The 22,442-nt window shown below is 40.9% G+C and overlaps 1 protein-coding gene across 3 annotated transcripts in view; it reads left to right on the forward strand.

Annotated features, from left to right (window-relative positions):
• The window catches only part of GOLGA5 (golgin A5), a 32,000-nt gene extending 10,396 nt beyond the window's left edge, over positions 1-21,604 (forward strand). For 2 of the 3 annotated variants that reach the window (XM_006100503.3, XM_023764082.1), the window contains exons 6-13: positions 539-742; positions 5,231-5,401; positions 8,207-8,335; positions 11,190-11,288; positions 12,846-13,071; positions 15,853-15,958; positions 19,382-19,445; positions 21,141-21,604. In XM_006100503.3, the coding sequence (XP_006100565.1) occupies positions 539-742; positions 5,231-5,401; positions 8,207-8,335; positions 11,190-11,288; positions 12,846-13,071; positions 15,853-15,958; positions 19,382-19,445; positions 21,141-21,221 (1,080 nt within the window). In that variant the 3' untranslated portion in view covers positions 21,222-21,604. The remainder of the gene's footprint in view (positions 1-538; positions 743-5,230; positions 5,402-8,206; positions 8,336-11,189; positions 11,289-12,845; positions 13,072-15,852; positions 15,959-19,381; positions 19,446-21,140) is intronic. The other variant, XM_023764083.1, reaches the window with a different exon arrangement.
• Positions 21,605-22,442: the final 838 nt, after the last annotated feature.

Here is a 22,442-nt window from a genome sequence, read left to right on the forward strand (position 1 = left end):
CAGATTCACCTGGGAAATTCTTAAAAAACAGATTTCCAAGCCTAGTCTTAGAAATTCCAATTCTGTAAACCTGGGGAGACCTTGGATGGCTGTATTTCTAACAAACTCCCTAATAATTTTGATACGTTGCTGTGTTTGGGAGCACAGTTTCTAACAAACGAAGAGTGTTTTTGTGTGTGTGTGTGTTTTTTAAAAACATATTTTTATTGATTTCAGAGAGGAAGGGAAAGGGAGAAAGAGACAGAAACATCAGTGATGAGAGAGAATCATTGATTGGCTGCCTTCTGTACACCCCACACTGGGGATCGAGCCCGCAACCCAGACATGTGCCCTGACTGGGAATCAAACCGTGATCTACAGGTTCACAGGTCAACACTCTACTGAGCCATCCTGGCTGGGCTGAAGAGTGTTGTTGTTGTTTTTACCTACCTGTTATATTATCAGGCTGAGCTACTAATTCCCATAAGATATCTGAATGGATGGTTGTAAAATATATCTCAAAGCAGAATGTTGTAAGGATGATATAAAAATTTTTCAGAGTGAGTTTGCTGCACGCCTGAATAAAATGGAAGTGGAACGTCAGAATTTGGCAGAAGCAGTTACTCTGGCAGAAAGAAAGTATTCAGATGAGAAGAAGAAAGTTGATGAGCTACAGCAGCAAGTCAAGATGAATAAGTCCAACTTGGAGTCCTGTAAGCAGGAATTAATTGACTACAAGCAAAAAGCTGCACGAATACTTCAAGTAAGCATGAAATGTACACGTTTGAATGTTAAGTTTTATGCCCATTAACTGGGAGACACTTTGAGACTGTAAGTCTGAGATGATTTGTTTGTGATTAGCTAGGTTGGCTAAACATGAACAATATTTCTAAGTACTCTCCTTAGAAATATTATAAAAAGGAAGAAATGTCTCTTATTCGTACCACTTTTTTATTTAAATTCATGCTGCCACTACCTAGTTCAGGTCTTCAACCTGTCACCTTAATAATCACTGTGAGAATATTAATGTTTGTTGTTAAACGGCCATTTTATTCTTCCTTGTTAATCCTCTGTTGAATTTTTTAGAACAACTGGTCTAGGCCTCTTCTAACTCTCAGAATTGCCTCATCTACCTTTGTTCCCCTTCCTTAGATCTAAGGTGACCTTACCTTCTTTACTAAAAAAGACTGTAGTCAACTAGTATAGTTTTCAGTTTCTCTTTCCTTTTCCTTTCATGTCAGAGGGAAAACGTGTCCTTTCATTTTATTTTTTCTAGGATAATTTTTCCGCCTGAGCATTCACTTCATCTCCTCCCACCATATTTAAGCCCTTTCTCCACAAGTCTGTCCTGTCGCTCTGTCTTTCTGCTGCTGCCTTTCTGGCTCAGTTTACTCAAGAACACATGCTTTCTTAGTGGAAGAAGAATGAAAAAATAATCCTTTTGGCTTTTGGGCCACTTTGATCCATTTCCCTGTTCTCCTTTCTTTCAATGACAGACTTAGAATTATTGTATACTAGAGGCCTGGTGCACAAAATTTGTGCACTCGGGGGCGGGGGGGTGGTCCCTCAGCCCGGCCTGCACCCACTCGCAGTCTGGGAGCCCTCGGGGAATGTCCGACTGCTGGCTTAGGCCCGCTCCCCATAGGAAATGGGCCTAAGCCGGCAATCAGACATCCTTAGCACTGCTGCAGAGGCAGGAGAGGCTCCTGCCGCTGCACTTGGCAGCCATGAGCCTGACTTCTGACTAAGTGGCCCTCCCCCTGTGCGAGTGCATTGACTACAAGGGGGTAGCTCCTGCATTGAGCGTCTGCCCCCTGGTGGTCAGTGCATGTCATAGTGACCGGTCATTGTTCTATTTGGTCAATTTGCATATTAGCCTTTTATTATATAGGATATGCTGTTTTCATGTTAGAATTATTAACTTCAACTCCCCCATGTAGTTTCTGTCCTCACTACTTTTCTGAAATTGTCTTCTTAAAAGTTTTTACTGACCTAAATGTATATTTTCTGTCCTTTTCTTAATTTCCACCCACTTTGGTTTTGGTAGAGCATTTGATAATGTTAACCCTCCTACCTTCTTGACACTCTTGCCTTCTAATGTGACCTGCACTGCCTTACCTCTCTTTTCTCTCTCTTACTGATGTTTCTGTCTCTGTTGGGCCTTCTTCCCAACCTCCAAAGAGGAAGCGTTCTCTCAAATTCTTAAGCCCCCTTTTGTTATTCTTTCTTACTTTGCATTATCATATACTCACTCTGCTTCTGCCTCAATGTGACTTCAGCATGTGTCCAATCCTAACTTTTCTACCCCAGTTTCCAAAAATCTGCCATGCGACATTCCAACCTTCAAACCTGCTTCTCCTTCATTCTCCTATTTCGATAAGTATTGCCATCTTCCTAGGCAATAGAGCTTGCAAGTGCAGTCTCATTTTGACTCCATCTTTTCCTTTATCCCCCACCTCCTATTGGTTACAAGCACTTTTTTGATTCCACGTTCATGAAATATCATGTCCGTCTCCTTCAAACTCTTCTTTCTAATTATTTTTGTTATATCATTCTAATTTATTAATTCATTTAAAACGTACTTATTGAACCCCTAACTATTCCCTAGGCTGAGGTACAAAGCACCTACCACAGATGTGTCCTCTTTCTTAAAAGATTGTTCAGTTTAGTGGAAAGACACTGCAGTAATTGATATGATGGAGTTATTGATGCAGTAAGCCCTTAAAATCTGCCCGGGAGTGAGGAGGAACTTGAAGGATGAGTAGCAAGACTTGTGGTAGGGAAGAGATTTCAGATAGAGCAGCCTGTGACACAGCAAGGGGCCCTGGGGAACATGAGATATTTAATGAACCACAGCTAGTTCCCTATTGCTGGTGCATAAGGTATTAGAGATTAAGAGATAGGAGATAAAGCCTGGCTGGTGTTGTGCAGTGGTTGAGCATTGACCCATGAACCAGGAGGTCATGGTTCGATTCCTGGTCAGGTCACATGCCCAGGTTGTGGACTTAGTCCCCAGTAGAGGGCATGCAGGAGGCAGCCAATCCATGTTTCTCTCACATTGATACTTCTCTCTGTCTTTTCCTCTCTCACTCTCTCTAAAAATCAATGGAAAAATATCCTTGGTGAGTATTAAAAAAATAATAATAATAAAATGGCAGTATTTAAAAAAAAAATTGATGTGAAATTGAGGTGAAAATTTCAAGAAGGCAATCAGAAATACAGGCCTGAAGCTCAGCAGAGGCTCTGGGCATTAACCCTGTGGGGATATATATATCTCCTATATAATAAAAAGGTAATATGCAAATTGACCAAATGGCAGAATGACCTGTCACTGTGACGTGCACTGACCAACAGTGGGCAGAGGCTCAATGCAGGAGCTGCCCACTGGTGGTCAGTGTGCTCCACAGGGGGAGTGCCCCTCCAGCCCCAAACTGGGCTGATAGCTGGCCTGGCAAGCACAGTGTCAGTGGTGGTGGGGGGAGGCCACAATGGGTTCTTAAACTGGACCGGAGGGCCAGAACAAAAGCATGGATGGAGTGTTTGTGTGAACTAATATAAATTCAAAGTAAACATCATTACATAAAAGGGTACAGTCTTTTTTTTTTTTTAGTTTTATTCATTCAAACCGGCCGGATCCGGCCCGCGGGCCGTAGTCCGTAGTTTGCCCTGGCTGCTTAGGCCCATTCCCCATGGGAAGTGGGCCTAAGCCGTCAGTCGGACATCCCCCAAGGGCTCCTGGACTACTAAAGGGCACAGGCCGGGCTGAGGGACCCCTCTCCCCCGAGTGCACGAATGTCGTACATCAGGCCTCTAGTGTGTGTGTGTGTGTGTGTGTGTGTGTGTGTGTGTGTGTGTGTGTATTTATTTATTATAGATAATTTGAAAACTACAGAAAATTTTGAAGAAGTCACCCATAATTATACCACATAAAAAGCAACAGTTTTTGATGGAGAGTGGCTTTCATATACTTATATTTAAGGTGAAAGAGCTGATGGTCTTACTATTGGCCTACAATTATAGCAGTTTTTGAACTGGTCTTCCCATATCAAATCTCTTTTTCCACTGCATCCTTTATACCAGGAGTCCGCACACTTTTTCTGTAAGGGAGAAAAATAGTACATATTGCAGACTTGTGGGCTATGTGTGGCGTCTATCATATATTCTTTGTTTTTATCATTTATCTATTTAAAATGTTTTTAATGATTTCAGAGCAGAAGGGAGAGGGGGAGAGAAATAGAAACATCAATGATGAGAGAGCCTCATTGGTCGGCTGCCTCCTGCATGCCCCACAGAGGGGATCGAGCCCACAACCCAGGCATGTGCCCTGGTTCATAGGTTGACGCTCAACACTGAGCTATGCCAGCTGGGCTGTTTGTAACTTTTATAATACTTTTAAAATGTAAAAACCATTCTTAGCTTACAGGCTATACATATAGAAATGGGCCACTCTGACCAGAGTTTGTGAACACCTGCTTTATGCCACCACCAAATTAAGCCTCCTAAAATGCATCTCTCATCATAACATTTCCCTGTCTACTTTCTGGTCATTTGTTTTAGCCTACCAAATAAAATTCAAACATTTAGTCTGGTATCTGAAACCCCCACAAATGGGTCCTAACGTACTCTCTGTGTGCATCTCAATGAAATGTTCTTAAAGGCCTTCATGCTTTTGCAGTTTTATGCTTTGCGCTGTTTTCTCTCCACCTGTTAAAATCCTAGCCGATTTTCAGGACCAATAATAACAGCTATCTTTCAAGTCAAGTCTCTTCCCCAGAAGTGGTTTCCCCTCCTTGGAACTCTAGAGTGATCTTACCATATCCCTCCTCTGCTTGCATTTATTGCCCTCTACTGGATACTTGTAACCTCCCCTTTAGTTTATAAGGCAGAGGGTACTATCCGAAGTGAGAGACACTATCTTTATTACACAGGACACTTAGCACAATGCCAAGCCCATCATAGGTGCTCCATAAGTATCTGTTGAGTGGATTGTGATAGGAAAAGTAAGGGTGAGAAAGAATGAGAAAAATCTTAATGAATTTCAATAACATGGTTCTGGGGACTAAAGTCCAAGGACATTGTATAGCAAGGCTCTGTTGTATTTTTATTCCAGTGGATTTCCTCCATTAATTTCTTCGATGAAGGATACATTGGAATATTTCCATAGTGGTTTAGTTGGTATATGATAGACGATATTCAATATACAAGCTAATCTCTGCTTTGCTTTAAAATATTTCTTTTTTTAATGTAATAGTCGAAAGAAAAATTAATTAGCAGCTTAAAGGAAGGATCTGGTTTTGAAGGCCTGGACAGCAATACTGCTAATAGCATGGAGCTAGAAGATCTTCGGCATGAAAAGGAGATGCAAAGGGAAGAAATACAGAAACTGATGTGTCAGATACATCAGTTGAGATCTGAGTTACAGGTAAGATTCCTTACAGTTCACTTCAGAGACAGCCATTTACCCCCAGCTGTTAATAGAGGTGCTGGATTCTGTATTTTAGGGGAAGGGTATTGGTGAAATAACATGTGGAACTTCTGGAATAATAGTCACCATATAGAAGTGAACCTAAAGCAATAGGTTTTTTGTGCATTGATTGACTTCAAGTTATGGCAATAATAAATGTAGGTAACCAGATTCGTTAATTCAACAAATGCTTACCAAGTGTCTGCCATGTGCCAGGCATCTTCTAGGCTTGGAGTTGTAACAAGGAACCAGACAGAATCTTCATACTTCTGCATCTTACATTCTAACAGTTAAATACAAATTAGATTTTGGCTTGTCTGTATAACTGGGATGTTTTCTGATATTAAAATGGGACCAGGGATTGTCTTTTAATTATAGTTTCATGCATAATCTTATAATCTTATAGTTTATTTATAATTACTATATTTAAGAGTAAACTGAGCCATTAATTTAATAGGGTCTTTGACATAAATATAGGAGGAGTCTCTGCGGATGAGAGAAGATAAAGTACAGGGTAGCAAGCCTCCTTTAAAAAAAATTCACAAAGGCTATTCATCCATGCATTAACTCAGAATTGTTGATTTGTAAGACATACATAAACCACAAAGGAAAGTGGGGAAGTTGTGAAAATAGTCTTGTCTAGAGCATAGGCCTGAATGTCAGATCTGGAGATAGATCTCATCCTGGGCCCTTAATCGACGTGTTACCTTGCACAAGGCAGTTTATCTCACTGAGCCTGAGTTTTCTCATTTGTAAAATGCAGATAAAGGTTATTTTGAGAATAAGGATATGTGTAAAAGGCTCTCGGTAAGTAGTAACTGCTATTATTTCTGGATTTTTTTTTTCTTATTGGCCAACTAGAAGAGCCAGTAAAGACTTCTGTCCTTGTAGTCTTTAAAGTAGGATTTTTTTTCCTGTAAATAATTTTCAATTCCAAACAATTTTAGTCCCATGAACTTAGAAATTAAGTAGATGTTAATTTTATTCATACCTTGCCTTCTTCATACATGTCTTTTGGGTAGAATTGTGAAAAATATGATTTGTTTATTTAATATCACATCCTTTCCCAGCACGTGTGGCTCTCAGTGGTTGAGCATCAACTCATGAAGCAGGAGGTCACCGTTCAATTCCTCATAAGGGCACATTCCTGGGTCTCAGGCTTGCTCCCCAGTAGGGGGCATGCAGGAGGCAGCTGATCAAAGATTCTCTCTCATCATTGATGTTTCTGTCTCCCTCCCTTCCTCCCTGAATTAATAAAAATTAATATCCTTACCCCAACCTCATTGATGACATTAACCCATTTTCCTACCCTTTTTCAAGAAGTTTATCAAGTCTATAATAAAGATTATAGTATTAGGTCTAGCAAAATGGGAGAATGGTTAATAATTATAATAGCTATCATTTACTGAGCACTTCCATGATAGGCACTGCACTAAACCACTAAGCTCGATATAGATAGAGATATAGATATAGATAGATATAGACATAGACATAGACATAGATATAGATATAGATATAGATATAGATATATAGATATATCTCCTTTCATTTATTCCTTATCATAACCCTGTAAGGGAAATAATATAGTTCCATTTGACAGTTTGAAGAAATATAGGTATGAAGAAGGAAAGTAACTTCCCATGACTTGTAAAGTGGTAGAGCCAGGATGTGATCCCTAGTCTGATTCCAGAACATGTATTCTTTTTTTTATTATTATATTTTTTATTGATTTCAAATGCTCAACCACTGAGCCACGCCGGCCAGGCAGTTCAGTTCTTTTTGAAACTGCTAGCTTTTGAATACAGATATAAATCTCCCAGTGGGGCACTGTCTTTTCGTACTTCTTTTATTTTTTTAATTCCTTATTGTTTAAAGTATTATATATAGTATTACATAGGTCTCCTTTTCCCCCCATTGACCTCTCCCTGGCTACCGTCACCCCCCATCTTCTCGTACTTCTTAAACCAAATGGTTTATGTGCCATGGCAGCTATGCTATCCTGTTCATTGCTCTCACCATTTGCCATTTATACTAATAAAAGCCTAGGTGGTCCTCGCGCCCTCGTGCGCAACGTCATCACAAGATGGCCACCACAAGATGGCAACATGCACGGCGGAGGTGGGGCATGGTGGCCACTCCGCGCAGTGAGGCCTGGAGGTCCCGTGGCTCCGCGCAGCGCGGAGGAGGCCGGTCCTGGCGGAGGAGGCGGGTCGCAGCAGGGGAGGGCAGTTGGGGGCGATCAGGCTAGCAGGGGAGGGCAGTTAGGAGCCATCAGGCTGGCAAGGGAGAGCAGTTGGAGGTGATTGGGCCGGCAAGGAAGGGGAGTTGTGGGCGATCAGGCCGGCAGGGGAGCAGTTAGGCGTCAATCAGGCTGGTAGGGGAGCGGTTAGGGGGCGATCAGGCTGGCAGGCAGAAGTGATTAGGAGTAAGCAGGCAGGCAGGCAGGCAGGTGGTTAGGAGCCAGTGGTCCCGGATTGTGAGAGGGATGTTGGCAGTCGGACATCCCCCAAGGAGTCCCAGATTGGAGAGGGTGCAGGCTGGGCAGTGGGACACCCCCCTCCCCCGCACCAATTTTGTGTACTGGGCCTCTAGTAGTATATAATGAAGTGTCAGTTTATATGCTCCTTTTAGGCTGAGACCATGTCTTTCATCTTTGTCCCTCCCGTGCCTGCTGACTCCAGTTCATGGTGCGTGATGATTGCTCAGTACATATTGAACTGAACAGTTATTGATTACTTTCACATGTAAGATTCATCTTTTTAGGATATGGAGGCTCAGCAGGTCAGTGAAGCAGAATCAACAAGAGAACAGTTGCAAGATCTGCAAGACCAAATAGCTGGGCATAAAGCATCTAAACAAGAACTTGAGGCAGAATTGGACCGACAGAAGCAGGTAAGGATTTTAGATTGATTATTGGAGAAGACTGTCTCCCAGCTGTCACACGAGGACACATCCCAGTAAAGCAGCTTCCTGACATTCTTAGGGGATGTGCTTAGAGAACTAGTGGTAGACAGGCCTGGCTGCCACACTGTCCCACGCTCTTTAATTGTTTGTTTTAACAGCTGAAAAATAGAGGCACAAAATGGTTATGGGACTTGCCTAATTTCACACAACTAATTACAGAATAGAATAGACTCCAGGATTCCTGTCCTAGAGTTCTTTTTCTACTACTCTGTATTTTTTTTATATTTGTTTGTCAGAGTGTATACATATAGAATACTTAAAAACATCAGTTGATTTTTATATTTTACTACATTTGTACTTTCTGGACACAACAATAATTCCTAGTTCTGGACACAACAATAATTCCTAGTTAATAGAGATATAACATCAGTACCATATTAGATTACTTTTTCTGATTGAGAAAAAGTGCTTATACAGATTATACTTACAAATCATGGTTAAGATTCTATTTCATTGTTCAATTAGCAGTTGTCTGCTCCCCAAGTATATTTTACTTTAATATACTTCTATAGTAGTTTTCATATTAACACAGTTAAACATGTTTATAGCCACATTTTCAGAATAAGATTCTCTATCTAATATTAATAACATCTATAATTTACTGAGCAGTGACATTGTTATAGGCACTTAATTTACATTATCTTATTTCATTTCTCACAATAAAATCACTATCCTGTTTATTTTATAGAAGATGAAACTATTCCAGCTTTGCATATTTATGTCCTTTAAAGATTTTTTTTTAAAATCATCATGTGAGGACATGCTTAGAGAGAGGAAGAGAGGAACAAAGAGAGACAGAGAGAGAGAAGCATCGATGTGAAAGAGAAACATTGATTGGTTGTCCTCTGTACGTGCCCCAATTGGGGATCAAAACCGCAGCCCAGGTTTGTGCCCTGACTGGGAATTGAACTGGCCACCTTTCGGAGCACAGACGGCACTCAATCAACTGAGCCATTCTGGCCTGGCGGATTTTTTTTTCATTAGGATTTATTCTTTCTGAAACTGGTTCAATTCTCAGAGAAATACTTGTTTTTATTATGAAAATAGCACTTAAATCTGTTTTTTGCATATTAAGAGAAAAAACTCAGTGAGTAGCAACCTGTAGAGTACATCATGGGCTATATTAATTTAATTACAAGATTAGCTGTCCTTTCAGAAATTGCACTTTAATCTATTTAATGATCTAATATATATTTAAAGGCAAAAATTTTATATTCTTGGTGGTTAGTGAGATAACTTTCATTTTATTATGGCACATGGTTTCAACCACATTCATTTCCAGTGCCCTTCTATAAAATGAGGGAGGTGAGTAGAAGAAAGTGGAGCTGAATGTAGCTATGGCTGTTTACTTAGTAATCAGATGTTCTAGATGTGAAGTACTTAACGTCTAGATTAATGTCCTGTAGTGCTCTTTATCAGTTTAGATAATTTCAACCTTAAATTTCGTGCTAGCCTGGAGCTTCAGAAATAAGGCATTCCTGTAAATTATTCTCCTACCCTAATTACCTTCCTCATTTTCTCTCTTTTTAAAAAAAATATATTTTTATTGATTTCAGAGAGGAATAGAGAGATGGAAACATCAATGATGAGAGAGAATCACTGATTGGCTGCCTTCTGCTCTCGCCCCCTACAGGGGATCGAGCCCACAACCCGGGCATGTGCCCTTGACAGGAATCGAATTCAGGACCCTTTAGTCTACAGTCTGACGCTCTATCCACTGAGCCAAACCAGCTAGGGCCATTTTCTTTTCTTTTTTTTTCACTTATCTCAGTTTTTACAGTTTGTGAAATGAGCAAGTTGAACTAAATGTCTAAAGTATCTCTGGCAGCTTAGTCCATCTCACATGTCTGTCTTCATACAGCTCCTTTTACTGAAGGAGCTATATGAAGCTCCCAGCACAGTGAAGCATAATGCTTTTTTAAATTGTCATACAATATACCATTAGTTTTAGGTGTACATTATAGTGATTCGATATTTATATACATTGCAAAATGACCCCCAGGGTGTTACCATCTGTCACCATGCAAAGTTACTAACAATATAATTGACTATATTCCCTGTGCTACATAATGCTTTTGAAGGTACATAGCCAACTAATTACTCTTTCTTTCCTGGATGTGCTTTATTCTTAAATTCGACTTGACTCTGAATGATCGTATTTACTGTACAGACTAGCAGTGGTTTAATGCAGTTGATAGTGAACCCAGAGGTATTTCTTTGTTTCTTTCTCTCTTTTATTAATGACAGTGCAAAAAAGGTACAAGATATTGCCTGATAGAAATAAGTACATGTATAAGCTGCTCAACATCATTAATCATTAGGGAAATGCAAAGTGAAACCTCAATGAGATAGCACCACATACCCAACTAGATTAGCTACACTTACAGAGACTGACAACACCAAGTGTGGGAAGAATGTGGAAGAACTGGCACGCTCTCATATTGCTGTGGGAATGCAAACTGGTAGGGGTGTTTGGAAAACAATTTTCAGGTTTTCTTCCTTTAAGTTAGACATACACTTATCATATGATCCAGTAGCAGTTCTAGAAAAATTTAAAACATATGACCACATAAAGACTTGTGCTTAAACATTAATCTACAAATTGATACATGATGCTGAAGTATAACTTTTCATCAGATCCATCCAAATCTGTTCATTTATTCATTCAGTATATACTCAGCCCATATTGATGTCTACTATGTGTCAGGCACTGTTTTAGGTTCTGGGGATGGAATAGGGAAGGAACGCTGTTTTAACTTTCATTTTGTGCCTCACTTTGTAGGAATTCCATTACATAGAAGAAGATCTTTATCGAACAAAGAACACATTGCAAAGCAGAATTAAAGATCGAGAAGAAGAAATTCAGAAACTTAGGAATCAGGTATGTGTCATTTACAACTTGGGCAAAGATACCATTCATTGTAAAGCCACATTTTTTCCAAAGAATATAGTAAGATCTTCTTTTTCCATACTTTCATCTGAGTTTTCTTGTTGCAGTGGTACAGTGTTATTTTCAACCTGATATAGACTTTTCATCTATGAGTCTGCACTTGCTGTATTCTGTGGCTTGCTTCTTATAGAAGTACTAGAGGCCCAATGCACGAAATTTGTGCAAGGGGCTCGGCCCACGTAGCCGCAGTGGCTGCTCTCAGCCCTCACAGCCCCTTCTTAGTCCGGAAGGACGTCCAGAAGGTCATTCGGCTGTCTGGTCTAATTAGCATATTACACTTTTATTATTATAGATCTTGTAGCCAGAGTCACTCAGGGAGATGTGAATTATCCCAATACCTTCTAACTTCAGTGGGGATTATGCTGATTGCCAATTTCATAAATGTGTTTTCTCTTTCCTAAGAAAAATCCAGGGGTAAATCTTTCTATTAGCAATTGATAGGTCTTTCATGAAGTCAGCAAGACCTCTTTGTAACTCTGAAAATGAGAAACACGGAAAACAGCCTGTGCCTAGCACCCAAATTTACCAGTCTTGATCATTAACTGCCGAAATCATGCTTTCGCTTACTCTGTAGTTGTAGATTGCCCTTTCCTCCCTTCTCTTCAGGCTATTGACTCAATAAGTAATGGACTCCTTTAAACAGTGTTACCAAAGTGATTGATAAATGCTGAGGCAGTTCATGGGAGTCTAAAAGAAAGCTTAGGTCAGCTTGGGCTAGAGTGGTTGGAAAAGGCTTCAAGGAAGAGGCTCTGAAGGCAGGTAGAGCCTAGATAAGAGAAGGGGACTGAATTTTCCAAGCGGGAAATGTGGACAGCTGAGTGGAGGAGGGAAATGGTGACAGATCAGAACAAACAGAAGATGCAGTGAAGGAAGTTACTAACAACCGTCACCAGACCCTACTAGGAAATTCTCATTTAATATCCCTAAATACCACGTGCCACAGGCACTGCTGTCCTCACTTAACACATGAGGAGACAGGCAGCAAGCACATTTGTCCTCACTGGAGGAAACGGATTCAGAGAGCTATAGCAGTTTGTCCAAGTCAGATAGCTAGGAAATCGCAGCGCAGGGATGAAAACCACTGGAAGCGAGTGGTCTTTGCACAACCGTTGTTATTCAGGTCAAAATGTTTCAACTATGTCCCATGGATCAGTGCTTTCAGATATTTTTGACCATGATGTTACCGTTCTTCCAACGTACAAAACTAATACAGCAATTTCACAAAACAATACTCTCACATACTATGTGCTATACGCTTTGATACGTCCCATTCTGTTCTACTTTTTAACGTGTCGATTGTGAACCAACAAGTTGATTTTGTGACCCACTAATACAGTTTGAAAATTGCTTCTGTAGACAATGAAGGAGTCATTACAGAGTTTTGAGAAATCAGTGAATACCACAGTTCACCTGTGCGGATGTGGCAGTGTGGTTTCTGTGTTGTATGACCGGTTTTATGTAATACTTTTATGAACTGTTGCCTTTCAGCTTACCAATAAAACCCTAAGCAATAGCAGCCAGTCCGAGTTGGAGAGTCGACTCCACCAGCTGACAGAGACTCTCATCCAGAAGCAGACCATGCTGGAGAGCCTCAGCACTGAGAAGAACTCGCTGGTCTTCCAGCTGGAGCGCCTCGAGCAGCAGATGAAATTGGCCACTGGAGCTGGGAGCACTGGGTCTTCCATCAATATGTCCGGAGTTGACAATGGCGAAGGTAATAAATAGAACGGCCGGTTCAATTCCAGTCGAGGGCACGTACCTTGATTGCAGGCTCCTCCCCGGCCTGGGCCCTGGTCGGGGTGCTTGGGGGAGGCAACCAGTCGATGTGTTTCTCTCACATTGATGTTTCTCTCTGTCTTTCCCTCTCTCTTCCACTCTCCCTAAAAATCAATGGAAAAATATCCTCGGGTGACGATTAAAAAACAAAAACGTTTTGTTACCTTAATTTCTAATGTTGCTAATTCAAACTCGATTTTGATAAGTTAAAAAAAGACCATTTTTATTAAGAAAGAGGTTTCATCCAACGAAGCACCCACTTTTCTCCTGATGTGAAGATGGGGCCATGTGCTGTTTGATATGATCATTAGTAAATTGGACTGCGAACTGATTAATATCTCTCACTGGTATGGGACTTGAAGAAAAGAGGCCTGAGGACCCATAGTCATATTGAAATACATAGGACGCTCAGTAGGATATTGCAGACAAGGCAAATGATTCAGTACAGAGGGACTTTCAGGAATCTCAAAACAAAATTTGCTTTAATAATCTCCCAATCCATAATTATAAATATATATATTTTAATTTTTATGGGCAATAGGTTGAAGAACCCGTTTTTTTTTTAAATAATATATTTTTGATTTCAGAGAGGAAGGGAGAGGGAGAGAAAGATAGAAACATCAGTGATGAGAGAGAATCATTGATTGGCTGCCTCCTGCACGCTTCCCACTGAGGATTGAGCCTGCAACCCAGGCATGTGCCCTTGACCAGAATCGAACCCAGGATCCTTCAGTCCACAGGCCAATGCTCTATCCACTCAGCCAAACCAGCTAGGGCCATAATTATGAATATTAAAGCTGATACATAGTCATATAAGTATATCCATGCTCTATAATTTTAATAGAGAAATCTGTATTCCCAGAATACATATTCAAAAAGAACGTTAAAGCCCTGGCCAGTGTGGCTCAGTTGGTTGGAGTGTTGTCCCATATACCAAAAGGTGGAGGATTCCATTCCCTGTCAGGATTTGATCCCAGGTTGTGGCATGTATAGGAGGCAACTGATCGATGTTTCTCTCTCTCTCTGAAAAGAAAAAAAAATTAGTATAAACATATCCTGGAGTGAGGATTAAAAAAAAAGGGGGGGGGATGTTAAAGATTTTAGTGTAAGCTTCAACAACTTTAATCCTAGAAAGTCCTTTTAGACTTTTTCCCTATATATGTTTATATTATATGTTTTATTGATTTTTAACTTTTTTTATATAAATAAGTTTCATAATATAGTTTATACATTGCTTTATAGGAATCTATTGTGTAAATACTGTAATTTGTTTGATCAGTTCCTTATGGTTGGGAATTTAGATTGTTGCCATTTTTGTCGCTAATATAGCAGTTCTGAGGAAAATCTTTTCTGTACATCTCTTATTTTCTTGGGATAAATGACTAGAAATGGAATGCTGGGTCAATAGGTATACACATTTGAAGGCTTTTGATTTTTAGTGGCAAAATCAGCAAATAATTATTAAGTGCCTAGTTTGTACCCAGGTACTATCCTAGACATTGGGCAACAAAAGAGACCAAAATCTCTGCCCTGCGGATCTTCCATTCTGGTGGTGTGGAGAGGAATGCAGGTGGAGGACATGGCAGTAGAGAACGAGGTGAGGTGGTGGTATGTGCTGCCGAGGAAGGGAGACACCGAGTGCTGAGTGTGGAGAAGGGATTGTACTTTAGGGTGGTCAAGGAAGACCTCATTGAAAAGGTAGGAGGTAAGATAGTAGACGATGAGGAGATCCACGGGAAGAGTGATCCAGGGAGGGAGAAGAGCAGTGCAAAGGCCCTGAGGCAGGAATGTTGCTGGCATGTTGCAGGAACAGCAGGGAGGCCAGGGCAGCAGGAGTGAGGGGAGCGGAGTGTAAGGTGAATTCAGAGAACTTGGAGGAGGCTGTGTAGGCCTGTAGGACGACTTCTCTGAAGGAAGGGAAAGCCACTGGAGGTCTTGAGAAGGGTGGCTGATGTAACCTGTATTTTACAGGATACCTCTGGCTGCTGTGTCCGTAATAGACTACAAAGAACTGAGTGGAGGCAGGGGACCGGGAGGAGCTGCTGTATTAATCCATGTGAGAACTGATGGTGGTTCAGACCAGAGTGGGGATTGTGAGGGTTTATGTTAAAGGTGAGCTGACAGCATTTGCTGGCAGATGTGACGTTTGATAGGAAGAAAGGAGTCAAGGTGGGGCCTGAGCAGGTGGAAGGATGGAGTTCTCATGTCTGAGATGGGAGAACTGCAGGAGGAGTGGGTTGGCAGCAGGGCGAGCAGTCAGTACCATGGTCTTGGCATGCTCAGTTTGGGATGACTGTTAGACATCCAGAGGGAAATGGAGCAGGTGATTGGACAAGTCGAGTTGGGAGTGGTCTGGGCTGGAGATGAGATGTGGGAGTCATGGGCTTTGTAGAAAGGCCATTCTTACTAGCACAGGAGCTGTGTCCATTAGTATTGACTATGACAACACTTGGTATTTATAAACTTTAATTTTTGCTAATTTCATAGAGAAATAATTTTTCTAGTTTTTACATTTTGATTTTTTGGATATGGAAGTTCAAACATTTCATATAATCAAATTTACCTGTTTTTTTTTATGATTTTATCTCTGGATGTAATACTTAGAAAGTTGGCCTTGAGAATTTCTTCCACATGTAACTTAATATATATTCACTGTAATCTTGTTAGAAAATTCATTTTGCTGTCTGTACCTCCATTCATTATTTTCTTCTTTAAACAGGGGCACGTCTGCGAAACGTTCCTGTTCTTTTTAATGACACAGAAACTAGTCTGGCAGGAATGTATGGAAGAGTCCGCAAAGCTGCTAGTTCAATTGACCAATTTAGGTAAGTCCTGCCAGTAACGATGAGTGATGGACCATCAAATATTTTTATAACCTTTTCTAGTGGTTTCCATCATTGTGAGTCCCATCAGATAGAGCTGATATTTAAGTGGCATTTACCTTATTCCTTTCATGGTATTTCAGTGTCATGAAATTGCTTTAAGAGGTCTGCCAGTGCCTTTACTTACTGAAGATGATTAATCCTGACCATTTCTTTCTGTAATAAACTCTATTTAAAAACTCATTAAATTTTATTGAGAAAGTCTCTATCACATGTAAATGCATCCATTTGAATGCTTTATCTCAATTGTCATGTGATTAGAATAAAAGATGCTACTAATGAACAGTACTCATTGTAATATGTTTTTAATGTTACATAAATAATACATAATTTATGTTATGTATATATTTATAAATAAACTTTTTATACTAGCAGACATCCACCTTACATAGAAAATGTTTTAGAGTTTATCGGGAGTGAGGAGAGGACCCTAGAGAGCTCCGAGCAGCTGCACTGCCACCGCTCCGGCCTAGTTACCATCACACCCTAGGAGGAGCCGCAGCTGCTGCAGACAGCCCCAGTCACCATCACCGCAACCATCAGCAGGGAGGCCTGCCACCTCCACCCTCAGCACTGCCGACACCAAGTCTGGCACCACAGGCAGTGGCACAGGGAGTGCCAGCCCAGGTAGCCTCATATCCTGGGCACCGGCCAGCAGGGACAAAATCATTGCAACGAAGATTTTGGGAGCAGTAAAATGGTTCGGTGTAAGAGACGGATATGGTTTAATCAACAGAAACGACACCAAAGAAGATGTATTTGTACACCAGACTGCCATAAAGAAGGAGAACCCCAGGAAGTACCCTCACAGTGTAGGAGAAGGAAAGGCTATGGGGTTCGATGTAGTTAAAGGAGAAAAGGGTGTGGAGGCAGCAAATGTTACAGGCCCTTGTGGAGTTCCAGTGCAAGGCAGTAAATATGCAGCAGACCATAAGCATTGTAGATGCTCTCCACGTCAGAGGGTCCTCCACACCATTGCCAGCAGGATTACCAGAGACCCAAGGTCAACAGCTACCTCGACATCAGTACCATTGCAATGTATGCAGATGCCTAGACAACCCTAAACACAAGATGGCACTGAGACTAAAGCAGCTGATCCGCCAGCTGAGAATTCATCTCCCAAAGCTGAGCAAAGCAGGGCTGAGTAAACGCCAGCTTACCATCTCTACTATCCGGTTTAGTCATCCAACAAGAAGAAATGAAGATCAAATTCCAGCAATATTAAATGACCATGCCTGGCCAGTGTTCCTAAGTGGTTAGAACGTCAGCCTGTGCACCCAAGGGTCTTGGGTTTGATTCCCAGTCAAGGGCAGGTACCTGGGCTGTGGGTTTGCTCCCTGTCCCTGGGGGGCACATGCGGGAGGCAACCAGTCGATGTGTGTCTCTCTTACATTGATATTTCTCTCTCTCTCTCTCTCTCTCTCTCTCTCTCTCTCTCTCTCTCTCTCTCTCTATACATATATATATATATATATATACACACACACACACACACACACACACACACACACACACCTCCCACTCTCTCTGAAAAAGCAATGGAAAAAACAGCCTCATGTGAGATTAACAACAACAAAAAAGATTGGAGCTGAAGATCTTAAGTTCTTGCTTTTTGCCCATTGACCAGCTATGCAGCATGGGGATTTTAATATTTTTACCTAAAGATGTCTCTTTTTTGGTAATGACAAACATGTTAAAAAAAAAAAAAAGCCTAGTTTTTCTTAATACACCTTTAGAGGTTTTAAAATTGTTTTATATCTGGCAAGTTGAGATTTTTTAAGAACCTCATTTTTAATTTGTAATAAAAGTGTACAACTTGATTTTTAAAAAAAAAAATTCAACAAATGGCAAGCACCTGTTAATAAAGGTCTTAGATAATTGTCAGAAAAGGGTTTTAGGTCTCGCTCTGCCGCAGTGCCACGGCTGCCCTTGGCAGCATCACCCCCACTGGCGATGCTGGTGTTATGCTGAGTACTCACCTCCCTTGACCACATGGGCGGACTTGGAGATCAACCAAGGATGGCCGGAAGCTTGATGCTGTAGGGCTGGGTATTGCAGCTTTTGCATACGCAGGTCACTGTGTATTTCAGGCCTGGAAACCTGTAGAACAAGTAATCACAGAAGATTTCACACCTCGCCTTTCATCCTACTATCCTATAAAGGAGGATTTGAACAGAAAACGAGTCGGCGAGAAGCTATTCTTATTTTGGATATGAACCCATCTGCTGGCAAGGCCGAGATTAGAACAGCTCACAGAGAATCATGATTTTGAATCACCCAGATAAAAGTGGATCTCTGTACTTAGCAACCAAAATAAAGGAAGGAGAAGACTTGCTAGAAGAAACCACCAAACATTCATTGATGCTCAGGGACTCCTGCAAATTTAATCTAAACCACCCCCGTTATCATTTTCATACATGTGCTAACCATAAATAACAATTTATTTTGCTGTTAAGTGGTATAATAATAAAAGATTAATAATTTGTCTTTTATTATCTTTTAAAGGGAAAAATGTCTTAACAGTTTATATAGAGCATTGATAAAGCTCATGTCTAAATATCCTACTAAACTCTTTTGTCTTATAATTAAACACGGTTTCAATGAGTTATTGCATAAAAGAGCAATCTTTTTTACCTTTATGTATCAGAATATAGCTGTGTTACATATAAGGAGGAGGATTTACTAAGATTCCCAAAGCCATGGACCAAGGATGCCATAGTCATCTCCAAATTAATATGCACATCTATTTCAACTTTCGTTTATTCAGCCTACATAATTTTTAGAGAGCCAGTATGCAAGGCATTGTGCTAGTGGCAGTCAGAGAAACAGAAAGGTAGAGAAGGTGTATTTGCTTGTCCCCGTGTCCATCTTGATGGGGGGAATGGAAAAAGGCGTGAGTGGCAAGGTCTGGACATCATATTGCTCCTCACACTTCATTTGTTTAAGTGTTTACTTGGTTTTCTGTAGTTTTGTGTCTTTGGGAAGCATAGTATCCATACAAAAGCTTTTTGGTTAGTAATTTGCAGATTGATTCCGACTAGACTTTCTCCTATTCTTGTTTTCACATTTGCCTTGTGTTTTATAACTTACTTAGTTCCTAAAAGAAAAAATGATTTAGAGAAGGACCAAGTTGTTTAAAAGCTAAACCCAAGTAATGATAAAAGTATTTGTTTACGCTATGGCATTTCTATATGATTATTTCAAATAATTATTTAATCTACTATAAATAAATCTTTATGGTGGCCACAGAACTAGTATAAATGAGTGAAATGTCAAAATGCATTATTAGATATTACCACAGGTAGATCTGTTGTTAGTCTAACTCTCTTCTTTTCTCTTCTCTCCTCCCCACTACCGTTTGCACAGTATCCGTCTGGGAATTTTTCTCCGAAGATACCCCATAGCACGAGTTTTTGTAATTATATATATGGTAAGTGAACTTGTTTTAAAAAACAATGCTGCACTTGATTTTTAACTAGGATTTTTTCAGCTGTTGGTCTTTTTATTTAAAATATGTTTTTATTGCCCTAACTGGTTTGGCTCAGTGGATAGAGCGTCGGCCTGCTGACTGAAGGGTCCCAGGTTTGATTCCGGTCAAGGGCATGTACCTTGGTTGTGGGCACATCCCCAGTAGGGGTTGTGCAGGAGGCAGCTGATCAATGTTTCTACCTCTCTATTCCTCTCCCTTCCTCTCTGTAAAAAATCAATAAAATATATTTAAAAAATAAAATATGTTTTTATTGACTTCAGAGAGAGAGGAAGGGAGAGGGAGAGAGAGAGACAGAAACATCAATGATGGGAAAATCATGACTGGCTGCCTCCTGCATGCCCCCTACTGGGGATCGAGCCTGCAACCCAGGCATGTGCCCTCACCAGGAATTGAACATGACCTCCTGGTTCATGGGTTGAGGCTCAACCACTGAGTTGTACCAGCCGGGCAGCTGCTGGTCTTTTTGACTGAAAGTTTAGCAGTCAGTTTTGAAAGAGAATTCATTTTTAGTAATGCAAGTGAAAATAACAATTTGTTATGTCTAAAATATAAATTGCTCAAAGACTTTTCCTACAATAAAATTAACTTTGGTGCAGTTTAACAGTTAACTCCATTGCTAAGCCCCTCTTATGATAAAAAATACAATACAAAACGATTTTATTTTTATCTTGATGAAAAGTTGCTTTCATGTGTTTTGCTTTGTTTTCTAAAATGGTCTCAAGGTTGATTTATTTTCTTTCAGGTTTCTTAGCTCTAATAATGGTTACCAGAGTCAGGCATGCCATTTCACGTGTCCTGTGAGCCTAAAAAACTCACTCACTGTTCTGAATGGGGATGCTAAAAGTAGTTGAGTTGAATTAAAACAGGCATTTTCTTCTTCAAAAGGAATAAAAGCACCCTTAGAAAGAAATTTCTCTCTGATCCACTAGAGGGAAGAGTTACTCCTTAAAAAAAAAAAAGTTTTTAAGAAGTGGGGGTGGAGAGAATGAGAAGAAAAAGATTGGCCTCAGAAAGGATTCAGAATGTGTCCACATCTGGGTTGATTTCCGTTTGGAGATTTTGAAGAACATGTGCTCTGTCAGCATGAGACGTGATGCTTCACGCCAGTGATGCCTGAGCGATGGAGCCTCACGCCGTTGTCCCCCGACCACGAGGGAGCTAGTGGGACTGTCGGTGGAGGTCCTGTGCTGGACCCCAAATCACCTCTGAAACCTGGCACAGCATTCCTGTCGAGCACGTCTTCCCACCCCCCTTCACCAAAGCATGGCCAAGCCTTCTTTCAGAACACCAGCTCTAACTGCTCTTAAAGAGCCTCCCCAGCCACTTCATGGCTCTCCAGCCATTAATCACCTGGTTGTTTGGGGTCTGTGTGCTTATCATGAATGAGTTGAGGACTTTTCTCCTCTTGACTGAGAAATATGCAGGAATTGTACCTACTACCCTCCATCGGTTGTACATCTGTTTCTTCATTAGTTACCCAGTAAACACGCCCTGAGCCCCTGGAATGTTACAGACAGTGCTGGACAGGAACACAGACAACCAAGATGTGGTTCCTGCCCTCCATGCACCTCTCACTGGGCCTGTGGTGATGATGGGATCATTGACTAATCCACAGATTTCCTTTTCTTTCTTTAGGCTTTGCTTCACCTCTGGGTCATGATTGTTTTGTTGACTTACACACCGGAAATGCACCATGACCAACCCCATGGCAAATGAACTGAACCCAGTTGTTGCAATGATTGGTTGTCTTTTTCCAGACTTTGGATCTGTAACAGGTCAATGGCTTCAAATTCCTGAGGAGGGTGCCCAAGATTATTTTATCACTACAAGCTTTTAACTTTTTAAGTTATTATATTCTGCTACCTAAATCTTCCTCTAATTTCCCTCAAATGGTAAGAGTTTCTAAAACAGTCGGTAATTTAACAAGCTCAGCTCCGCTTTTTCTGAGATTGGTGGTTCCATGTATATATGTACACACAGATGCTGGGTGGTTCACCTCTGTACAGACCAGCCTGTATTTTACTGATACTCATTATGGGTTGTAATCAGGGAAACTAATTGTATTTAGTGACATAAATAAAAGGTTTTCTTTTTGATAATTCTGTCTGCTTTTGTATTTTCCTCTACTTAACTTTGCAAATACACTTTTTTCCCCTTTTGGTATACCTCACCCAAAGAGTGAGGATATTTTTTCCATTATTTTTTTAGAGTGGAAGGGAGGGGCAGAGAGAGGAGAACGAAACATCAATGTGAGGGAGATGCATCAATTGGTTGCCTCCTGCATGCATCCCAACCTCAGGGAGGGGGACCAGGCAGGGATATAACCTGCAACCCAGGTACGTGCCCTTGACTGGAAATCGAACCTGAGACCCTCCAGCGCACAGGCCAACACTCCAACCACTGAACCATGCCGGCCAGGGCAAACTTTGCAAATTTACTTTGACATGTTAAAGGCCTGATTGATATAAATCTTTTTATAAACATAAAATTTACTGTGCATTTACCTTTTTTAAAATAATAGTTTTTTATCCCCATTAAGCCAGACCCTTCCAGATGGCCAGACAATCGAGCGGATGGCAGCAGCTGGCATCACTCGTGGTTGGTTCTCAGTGGGCTGCCCTTCCCCAGTGTGTGCACTGTTCCCCCTCCCCGACCCCTGCACCAAATTCCTTCCATTCTCAATCATTTATCGCCTTCCTCTGCCCTTTTTCCTTTTCTCAGCCTACACCTCCAGCCTCTACCTCAGGACATCCCTAGCCCCTGCTTGTGCGTTTAGAAATCAAATCTGTTTCAGCAATCTTTGCATTTTTAAAACGCTCCAGTGCAGAGATATTACAAAGTTATTCTTTGAAGAGAGACTTTTTTTTGCTTTAGGTCCAATATAATGTCTGTTCTGACTTTTCTTTTTTCCTACACATCTCAATTCTTTTCTGCCCC

The sequence above is a fragment of the Myotis lucifugus genome, unplaced genomic scaffold, assembly GCF_000147115.1.
Source record: "Myotis lucifugus unplaced genomic scaffold, Myoluc2.0 scaffold_316, whole genome shotgun sequence".
NCBI classification, from domain to species: Eukaryota; Metazoa; Chordata; class Mammalia; order Chiroptera; family Vespertilionidae; genus Myotis; species Myotis lucifugus.